Genomic DNA, 11,342 nt, shown 5'->3' with positions numbered 1-11,342 from the left:
ATATATATATATATATATATATAGAGGTGAATGCTACCCAACTCCCTCTAAAATAACATGTAAGTTACCCTTCATTATGTGTCACATTGTAATTGGTCCTTATCTTAACCATAGTTGGGTTATATATATATATATATCTCAGTAATAAACAATAATAACTATTATCAAAGTAATTAACTACTACTATCCCATGTTGAAAGTTCCTCAATAATAATGTAAAGTCAATAAAAAAAATTAACGCTAGCTCTATATCCCTCTTCTAATGCTTAATATCTAGTTCTAATTATTATTTTCGAAACATTGAGACAAAGAATGAAGGGAGGCGGAGAATATAAACCTAGCTAGAAAAAGAAGAACTTATTGCTTACTTTGTTGGTTAAATTATTTTGATTTGCAATCAGACATACAATGAATGAGGATCCTAAGAAATTTCATTAGTTAAAAACTGTTTGTATGAAAAATAGAGAGAAGAAAATCCTCTACTTTCGTTCTAATCAATATCAATGCAATTAAATCATGTATTCATGTCAATGGCGTTAGATTTAGGTTCACTACCTTGCTAAGTTACTTGTATATATTCTTACATTAACAAGAAAAAGAATTAAATTATTTCTATCTACAAACAAACCTGAGTCTCAACTGCATTCAAACAAGAAGAAATTAAAATGGCTTCACATCATCATCTCTGAATCCTTTTAGACCAGCAACAATGTCATTCACGGCCGACGGAATCATCCCAGGGCACGAACTCTGTGATGAAAGGCAACTTCAATCAAAAAATGCTTTTTAAGTATTATTCATCATAATATTTAAACTAGAAATTGGATATTTTAACACAGACATGTTAGAGCTATTAATTTCATCCATATTTGAATAGTTTGAAAAAAAATAATAAATGGAAAATGTTGCACATATACCCTTTAGGCACTTGTAAAAGTTCTATCTGCTTAACATTTAACAAATACAATTATCCCAATTTTTTTTCTCAATTTCTATTCAAACATTTTAAAAAGTATACACAGATAAGAAATGCATCAAGATAAAAATACTTGGAGACCAACACTAACATTAATAACTAACACTTGAAGACAATTGTCTAGAAATCCGTAAGATATACTGTTATTTCAGTTCAAATTTGGTTATTGCTGAAGCTATATATGGAGATAAAATAAAATTAAGCATGTGCAACCGGCAAGTTACCTGAGTCACAAAGCCACTATCAAGCATCCAATGAACTGGAATCCGAAAGACTTTGTATCTATTTGCTGCTGACTCCCTCATCCTTGAGATATTGTAAACCCCGTGCTCCAACCTGAAATACACCAAGATTAGTGTTATCACTTTTCAATAACCATCAATTAAAATAGCGAAAACATCCCAGCTAAAGAAAAACCTCAAGTACTTCATATGTTAAGCACTCATTTATATACCCCTAAATCGACTTCGCTTGTCCATGTGCATCCTGAATTTCAAACTTGAAGAAGTTAACCCAAAAATTCAGGTAAACTATTTTAAGGTTTTTAACATATTGCTTATAAAACTCAGTTATGATTGCTAAATCAGTTAAAATGATAAATCAAAATAGTCATCTGCTTAAAATAGAGAGATGGCGAAAGGATAGAAATGATCAACATATACCTAACTAACATTATGCATATATACTACAAGTAAAAGCAACATAAGATCGTGTTTTGCACTTGGTAGAGCAAAAATTGAACATTGCACCACAGAGATAAATAAGACAGCAATATTTTCTCTTTTAGCAACTATCAGGTTCAAATATGAAAAGTGAAGGTACATGTTGCTTACCTACTGCACCTTCTTTTATTTCACAGTTTTGGAATCTTGCTTGAAATCCTTCTATAATATGGCTCAATAATTCCATTTATCATGTACAGCTTAGCATCGATTTGGTCCTGGAACTTGTCATACAAAACAGGAACTGACAAGCTTAGAAGAACACCTATCAAGAAAATTATTGAAATATCAGCAGCAAATTAACAGAGGCAAAAACTATGTAAAAAATATAATATCCTTGTATAAAAGCTAAAAAAGTAAAGAGCCTGCCCATATAGATTAAAGTTAGGAAGTTGAAAAGACCACCAATAAAAGATATCACCCACAATACATTGGCAACCTGATTCAACATGTTCACATACAGAACTATCACGATAAGTACTGATGATACTTGCTTCAAATGTTCGTGATATGAAGAGTTCAAGTGTTATTTAGAAGATATTAATTTACATTTTTAGAATATTTTAATTTAATGTATTTTGATTTTATTTATTTAATTACTAGATTGGGCCTTATGTTTATGGACTTTATGGTTTTTCTTTGTTTTAACCTAATAAGAGGTTATAAATACCTCCTTAGCTATTGTAGTCGTAGTATAGAATTTTTAGAGGTTTTAAAACCCCTTTTTTTGGTTTCGTGATGAAACTATGGTGTGGACAATTGAGGTTGAGGAGTCCCTCTCTTGTTACATTGGGGAATTGAGTAGAAGGTTGAGGAGTCCCTTCGATTCAATTCCCAAACTATGGCGTTGACAAATTAGGTTGAGGAGTCCCTTTCTTGTTGTGTCAAGAAATTGGGTAGAAAGTAGAGTGATTCTCTTTGTACTCAATTTCAATCTATCTTTTTATTTCTATCTTCAATTTTAATGTATTTTTTTATTCAGTTTAAATCTTTATCTTCTTGTTTATTTCTTATTTCTTTATTATTTGGTATCAGAACTCAGGTATTAGATTAATTCTTATTAATCTATATTTGTTCTTTTTTTATTATAAAAAAAAGAGTCCAGTGTCTGTCGCGTCTTCCTTTAAGTTCTCGTGTTCTTATTTTCCGTTTGTGTTTCATTATTGTTTTGTCATCATTGTTGATTTTATTATTAAAAAAAGTATACAGTGCAAAAAAAGAGAAAAAAGAAATATATACAAAAAAAAGAAATTATCTTTCTTGTAATTATTGTGCTTTTCATATACTATTTTTCCACCTACATGATTCGAAGATGAATTTGTTTTGCAGAGGAGGAGAATGATACGTACTTCAAATGTTCGTGATATGAAGAGTTCAAGTGTTATTTAGAAGATATTAGTTTACATTTTTAGAATATTTTAATTTAATGTATTTTGATTTTGTTTATTTAATTACTAGAATTACTAGATTGGGCCTTATGTTTATGGGCTTTAGGATTTTTCTTTGTTTTAAGAGGTTATAAATACCTCATTAGCTATTGTAGTTGTAGTATAGAATTTTTAGAGGTTTCAAAACCTTTTTTTTTTGGTTTCATGATGAAACCATGGTGTGGACAATTGAGGTTGAGGAGTCCCTCTCTTGTTGCATCGGGGAATTGGTTAGAAGGTTGAGAAGTCCCTTCGAATCAATTTCCAAACTATGGCGTTGACAAGTTAGGTTGAGGAGTCTCTTTCCTATTGCGTCAAGAAATTGGGTAGAGAGTAGAGTGATTCTCTTTTTATTCAATTTCAATCTATCATTTTTGTCAAGAATTGAAATTAAATAAGAAGATACATTGAAATTGAAATAGAAATAAAAAGGATAGATTGAATTTGAATACAAGAGAATCACTCTACTTTCTACCCAATTTCTTGACGCAACAAAAAAGGGACTCCTCAACCTAACTTGTCAACGCCATAGTTTGGGAATTGATTCGAATGGACTCCTCAACCTTCTAACCAATTCCCCGATGCAACAAGAGAGACTCCTCAACCTCAATTGTCCACACCATGGTTTTATCACGAAACAAAAAAAAAGGGATTTTCAAACCTCTAAAAATTCTATACTACGACTACAATAGCTAAGGAGGTATTTATAACCTCTTATTAGGTTAAAACAAAGAAAAACCCTAAAATCCATAAACATGAGACCCAATCTAGTAATTAAATAAACAAAAATCAAAATACATTAAATTAAAATATTCTAAAAATGTAAACTAATATCTTCTAAATAACACTTGAACTCTTCATATCACGAATATTTGAAGCACGTATCAACTGATTCCAAAATATCTATGAACACTTGATAAAACATTCAAGTCTCAATGATTCTATATTATAGCTCAACAGAACAACTCCAATTTTAATTCACCTTAATTATCATCCATTTCCAAAATACTAAAACTTCTTCACATAATAAATTTAAGAGTAAAGTATCATTTTTGTCCCCAAAATTTGGGGTAAGTCTCAAAGTTGTCTCTAACATTTGAATCGTCCTATTTAAGTCCTTAACGTTTCAAAATTGACTCAATGTTGTCCTGCCATTAGAAATCTGTTAACGGAATTGACGGCAGAACAAAATTGAGACAATTTTTGAAATATTAGAGACTTAAATAGGACGAAAACGTTGAGGACAAAAACGATACATAGAAATAAATTTTAATTTTATCCTTTAATAATATTAATTTTTTACGGTACATAATTATTCAATTATTTTTTAATCACATCTAAGTAAATGATACTTAATCATATTAATTTTATTCTAAATAAATTTATTTTCTTCTTGGTAGATTTCTCTATTTAGTTTAAAGAAATCACATGGCTGACCTTTCATAATGACAGAATAAAAAACCATCGTTACCAATTTACGTATATAACCAATCCAACTATTGTCAAAATCTTTAAGCTTTTATACATAGTTGAATTTTAATATGTTATTCAGCATCTGCAGGGACAATTATAAGACCGTCAAACTCGAGTTTGTGGTGGTTTCATGTTCTACAATATTATTTGACCAACAATTTACTTTTTTATGTTAATAAAAAAGTAATGCTATAGAACCAAATTTTTTCAACCAATATCAACTAATTTTTTAAAAATTATTTTCTTTATCTTTAGACAAAGTATCAATAATTAACAATTTTTAGCCAATAAAATAACTAACAATTCACAATAAAAAGAAACATCTAAAATTAAAAATAATAAAAATATCCAAAATCAAATAAAAAAAATTAAGATTTAGAGTTTAGAATTTAGGATTTATAATTTATGGTTTAGAATTTAGGCTGACCGATGGTGGGTGGCTAGTGGTTGCCAGAGATTGTCGCTGGAGGTAGTCGCTAACAATGGTTGGCAATGCAACAATAGTGGCTAGTGTATGGTGGAGGTAGCTGGATTGTAGTGGTAGGTGAAATTGGGGTATTGGGAGGAAGAAGAAGGAAAAAAATTTAAAAGAGTACTTTCAATAAAAAATTGTGTCTGAGTATTGAGCTTTTTTAGATTATTGGCATATGGTGGCTTAGTTTTAATTAGTTGGTTACTTAGAATAGATTTTATCTTAAATTTTTGACCCTAAATCAAGAATTCTTAACCCTAAATCTTAAATTATAAATTTAAACCCTATAATTGGTTAACTAAAAATTAGTTTTCTATATTTTTTGTTAATAAAAAAATTGTAATTCTTAAGAGTGTATCTATGAGTTTAGATGTTATACATAAAAATTTAATAAATTAGAAATAAAGTCGAATATATATTTGATAAATATACTAAAGAAACAATCTCAATATAAAATTAACTCCATGTAACACAAATTATATTAATAAAAATATAAAAAATTTGTTTTTATAATATAATTATAGTACTTTTACACGTATAAACATTTTTAGTAATTAAGTCAAACTAAATTAGCGCAAGTCCAGCAAAAACCAACGTATGCATGCATTAACCGCTTCTTTTTATCGATATATCACAAAAATGCTTTTTAAAAAGCACAGAAATTTATTAATATAACACTAAAATTTTTGCACATAACACATAAACTTATTAATATAGTATAGAATTTTTTGCACATGGCACAAAAAATTTTGCGCATATATAATACAAATATTTATCGATATAACAATGAAAATTTTGGCACAGCCTAGCAAATTTTTCCTGCACAACTCAAAAATTACTTTTGTTGAAGCTTTTTTGTCATTTCTATACTAATTTTTCTATTTTTTATCTAATCATTTTATGTTGAGTTCTGATAATACTTGATATATTGAATGTATTTTGTTAATTAGCTGAACTAATGTTTTAGGTATATGATTCTTCAAAAATTTATGTCCTGGTCACTACAAATTTTTTGTGATATGCATCAAAATTTATGTACTCAATAATTTTATTGAACATATATAAGAGAAGAAGAACATGATAATGATGATGATGATGATAATGAAGGAAGAAGAAGAGGAAAAAAAAGGAGCAGAAGGTTAAGCAAGAATGGTTTTCGTATGTCATTTAGAAATATCTTAAGTTAATTTGATGTTTATTTTTTAAATTAATTGTCACTTGTTTAAACCTATTTGTTCAATATGTACAAAAAAAGTCATTGGACCATGTGGTCACCATGGTTAAAGTCTTGAAGTACACTGACATGCTGAAAGAGAACAATAAAAGATTTTTTTATCATCTGAAAATTTTTATGTGAGTAATTGTCTTTATCTAATGACATGTAATGATTTTTAAATAATGGTATCTATAATTGTATTAAAGGAATTGGAGGCTGCGACCCAACAATCTCACCATAATGGAGAGGAATGCCACGAGTCAACTTGTTTAGTGCTAGTGGATCTTGATAGAGTGTGGCGCGAGACCATATCTGAGCCATATAAGAATTGCATGTTTGGAGTAGGGTCATTCTTTGCCAGCAATTTTCACACCTCCACCTTAAGGACTTTTTCCACCTCAACCACCAGTGTTGTACCTCCCTAAAACGTCGATTTGTGCGAACAGGTCCACTACCTGACCCAGAGCCTACAAGATCAGGGTCAACAATTGCATCAGTCTGAAAAAAGGTACCAAGAGCTCCTTACACGTTTGGTAGAGCGAGAAATGCAGGATTTAGATTTAGATTTTTCTAAAGTAGGAGTTTTAGAGTAGATCCAGAAGATGTGGCAGCAGATGGCGGTTTACTATAACCAAATACACACGGATGGCAGCACCACTATTGGAGCCTTGGATGGGCTCATTGTCATTTGCATCGGTATCTCTACCACTGCAGTAACAGAATTAGGGTGACGATGAGGATGACTATTAGGACCCATTTATTAAGGTTTATTTACATTTGTTTGACATTAATTTTTTCTTATATTTATTGTTTCACATTTTTGTTTGTTGTATTAATTAAAAATAACATTTAGTTTCGATTAATTTGGTATAAATATTAATTCTCATAATATTGAATCTGATATAGCAGGTTATAGTAATGATATTGTATATATGCATTATCCAGAAAAAATTGTTATTTATTATTGTCGAATTTACTAGAAAAAATCTGACTGTAACGTTTTGATTTATTTTTAAAAAGTGAATTACGCCATTCATTAGCGTCGAATTTAGGATCAGCAATACCCAGCGGTAATAATTGGCGTCCGACAGGCGACGGTGACATTTTCCCATATTTGTCTCCTAAAAATTATTTACTGTCAAGTTTTTCTAGTAGTAATTAGCGTCAAATTCATAAAATCTGAAGATAGCTATTTACCGGCGATCAATTTAAAATTCATTTTCATTTGACAAAAAATTCAACAGTAATTAAATTATCATTGAATTTTTATAGCAATTTTCGATGATAATTAACAATTTTTGTAGTGGGAGAAAGAGAAGGAGGAGAAGATGGTGATGATGATGATAATGATGTAGAAGAAGAAAAGTGAGAAAGAGAAGAAAATGCAAAAGAAGGAGAAAAAAAATAATATAAAGTAAATGAAGAAGAAAGTCACATAGATGAAGAGACACATGAAAAAAAAAAGAGCATACGTATAATAAAACTTAGTTAGACTAAATTGTAAAACTACTTCACTGCTTAATATTTCTAATATAGTTTTGAGTTAAGTACAATAAAATATTCTCTTAATTTCTTGTCACTTTGTATGAATCTAATGGAAAATTATATTAAAAAAGAAATTAAAATTAAAAGTGATCAAGGATGATATTACTAAACAATCCTTAATTAATTAAAAAAGGAATACTAGAATAATTTTCAACCCTTCCATTGAATAGAACCAAAAAGGGGAATAAAAAGGAAGGCAAAAAAAAAAAAGGGGACCATCCAAATCTACATCGAGTGATTCTTTTTACAATATTTTGGGCTGGGCCGAATTTTAAGACCGTACTAGTAAGTGGACTCTGTTCGCTGTTCCAAATATATATATTTGACTCTGTTCGTCGACTTCGTTTTCCAACTCCATTGCTGCAAACTGCAAAGGCACAGGATCTCCGGCAATCCAAGAGCTTTCGGCACCGCCGCGTTCGCCGTCCGGTTCTCCGCCTCTTCTATTCTTTCTGCAAGGTGTACAATGCTTCTGAATTTTTATTTATTTATTTATTTATTTTGCTGTGTTGTAAGCTAAAGCTAGGTAGATGGGTGTACGTTGCTGGGACATTGATATGGACTTGTTAATCAAATTTTCTCTTTTTGTTGAACAAAGGTATGCACATAAGGTGTTTGGTGTTAGTTTAAGTATAGTGAAAAACTTGCAAAGTTCTAAGGAAATAAAAAATGTATTTTTTTGGTTTGATGCTTTCAACTCCTGGTTATGGCACGAGAATGTAGAAAATTTATCTGCACTAGAAAGTATTAGTGCAACAAATGTTGTGAAAATTGGCCCATCGAATAGTGTTGAGGTGAAGTATGACTTAGCTTGGTAGAAGAGGAACTAGGAAGGAAGATCACCACCATCATGTGCATCATCATGTGTAATTTTGGCTACCCTGTTTTATGCAGAACATTGCTAACGTATTTAGACAAAAGTGATGGTTTTCAAAAAGTTTTAGAAGCTCTTATTGTTAGAGTCAAGTGACCCTTTGCCGGATTAAGTCTAGAGGCAACTTGTAATCTGCAACGGTATTAGTGGTCAGTTAAAAATCTTAGGTTACCATATAGTAATGTGAGACTGGTTTCTATGCAAATTTTTTTAAGAAAATTAATCACTAGCTTTGATCATTCGATGGGTTAGAATGGTGCCAGTAAGGTCTAGCTTTCGTCCAAAATTCATGGAAGAAATTAAACATTACAATTGATATTTTGGTGAGTTAAAGTGATAAGAGCAAAGTGCGAAGAAAGCTGTAGTGAGGCATGGGGAAGCTAGGAGGAGGAGGAGGAGGAGGAACTAAAAAACCGGCTTTTCAGCCTCATGTTCCTGTATCATCCAGGGAAGAAACCAAAGGAAAAATACTCAAAAAGGCAAGAACCAGCTCTAAATCATTAGTAGAGGTTGAGCACTTGAAAAATATTGCAGTTTGGGCCAGTCATGAGGCTCAGATACCATCTTTGGGAGCCTTCTATGAGCAGCATTTGGCCACTGCTGCTGAGGCCGATGGAATAATGCTTGGGGATTTTGTTCTCCATCTGGGTTATTTCTCATATTGTCAGTGTGTTTCCTTGCCTTTTGTTTAAGATTTATGAACTCGTCCATTTGATTAAATTTCAAGATTTGAGAGCCATCAATGAGAACACCAAAAAGGGGAAAATGCAGAGTTAACAGGGAAACAGGGGAAACAATGGCTGTATTTTGAGAGCCAGCCCCTCTCCTAAGCCTAGCCTGATCTTTCCAAACAAAATTGACACTCTTCTCAATCCCGGATGGAATCATGTTTCTGCACCCTCTTTCACACCTTCCTCACTGATTGTGCCAGGTGGCAAATTAGTTACAGGAATATCCTCACTTTCAATCTTTCCTTTTTTACGCTTAATTCTATTTCTTCTGCTATAGTGAAATGGGTAGTGGAAGAATCTGCACTCTTCTAGCAATAGAAGCCTCTTCTCCTCTCCCAATTGACCTCACTACCACCTCAGGGTGTGAAACAAACTACCACTTGTTTGCAATAGCATTTGTATACTGTATATGTATATTTTTCATGTCCTTATTATGTATTCCTGCTTCCTATATTTATGTATGCTATGTAAGTAGTTTTAACACACATTAATTTATGAGTTGCTCTACTTACTCACTTATATTTATTCACGAAAACTAAATGCTAATATCAGCATCTATAACATATACATTGAGGCACTTGGTGATCTTTTATTTTATGTATTTTGGCAGAATCTAAGAGCATAGGGTCTCCAGTAAACCAAAATGCTTAAACGTTTTTTCAGAAGGATAACAACAACTTGTTTTTGTCCCCAAAAAATACTTAATTTACTCTTGTTTGTTATGCTCACAAAATCTGGCAGACATCTACTTTGGGTTATTTATTTGTTTGAACCTTTAATGCATTCATTTCCTAGGTTACCAAATACAGTTTTCTTGTAAATATCTTAACATCAAGTAATTTGACTGTTTTTTTAGATGTGAAACTGTTCTTCAACCTGGCTTCAATTCAACTGTGTAAATTGGGAAGAATAGATCAAAGCACTGAGGCAAGCATAAACACAGTCAAAACGATGTAGTGCACAAGTGCCATTTTTGCCTGAATCACAATGTAAACTGGGTGGCCCTTAAGGGACATATGAAAGGACTATGCCCATCTAAAACCAAAACATCATTGGTATCAACACCAGCAACAAAAACCATCACAAACAAGTCTTCAAAATTGGAGAAAGGCATTATATGTGAAGACAATGCAAAAGAAGCAAATGCGTCTGCTTTGAGAGTTGCAGATATAGATATCCACTTTGTTGATGGTCCAGCCACCCCATCAAGCGTAATGCCACAACCTCAAAGAAGAGAAAATCTAAGAAGGCGCTTGAAACTGCAAGCATATCTGCTAAAGCAGAAGCATCGAAAACTCAGCACAACAAGCAAAAAACGGAAAAGATCTTGGACTAGCTTAAAGGAACTTGCGCAGAGCAACTATCACGACAACAGTGGTGTTGCTAATTTGGAAATCCCTTTCGTTTTATAAGTAGGGAGGTTATACTATTCGATAAAAAGTGTTGCCCTCCTCGCATTTTTCTAATTTTGAAGTTGAGATATATGCAACATGTTGTAAGTAAGAACTTTATTATTCCATTGATTGTTAGAATTTGAAGGCAAAACACGGGAGATGATAAAGCCTCAAGAAAAGCCGTAATGGTAACCATAGCTATGAGGTTGATAGTGTAAGATCCAGAATTTTTGAAAAGTCTTATTATGATCAAGTCTCAAATCATATAGTTATTTATAACCTTAATTTTGGAAATCATTTTATTAAAGATAATTAAGGCAAGTTTTGATTTATTGAATTTGAGACGAGTTATGATTTTTATCCAATTTTATAATTATTGGGTTATTTTCTATATTCAGATTATGAATTTGGCAGTTATGAAATAAGAGGGGTTTTACATGATTTGGATTAAATAATTAATATTTTAAATATTAATACTGCTATTTTGGAAAATAGAGAAATTAATTATATTA

At 31.4% G+C, this 11,342-nt stretch overlaps 1 protein-coding gene and 1 long non-coding RNA gene across 2 annotated transcripts; one reads left to right on the top strand and one right to left on the bottom strand.

Moving 5' to 3' along the window:
- Nucleotides 1–538: 538 nt before the first annotated feature.
- Nucleotides 539–2,025, bottom strand: LOC110262789 (uncharacterized). The gene is made up of 3 exons (XR_002347786.2): nucleotides 1,810–2,025; nucleotides 1,201–1,312; nucleotides 539–750 (listed from the first exon to the last, which is right to left on the bottom strand). It is a non-coding gene; the product is annotated as an uncharacterized LOC110262789 (long non-coding RNA).
- Nucleotides 2,026–8,972: 6,947 nt separating this feature from the next.
- On the top strand, nucleotides 8,973–10,999 carry LOC107641813 (uncharacterized). The gene is given in 3 exon segments (XM_088486920.1): nucleotides 8,973–9,391; nucleotides 9,830–9,903; nucleotides 10,293–10,999. Coding segments are annotated over 3 exon segments (945 nt in total). The 5' UTR covers nucleotides 8,973–9,076; the 3' UTR covers nucleotides 10,849–10,999.
- The last annotated feature ends 343 nt before the right edge of the window (nucleotides 11,000–11,342 follow it).

This window comes from Arachis ipaensis, chromosome B5 (genome assembly GCF_059453495.1).
Source record: "Arachis ipaensis isolate K30076 ecotype BB chromosome B5, ASM5945349v1, whole genome shotgun sequence".
NCBI lineage: Eukaryota > Viridiplantae > Streptophyta > Magnoliopsida > Fabales > Fabaceae > Arachis > Arachis ipaensis.
This window is presented reverse-complemented; position numbering and strand designations above follow the sequence as displayed.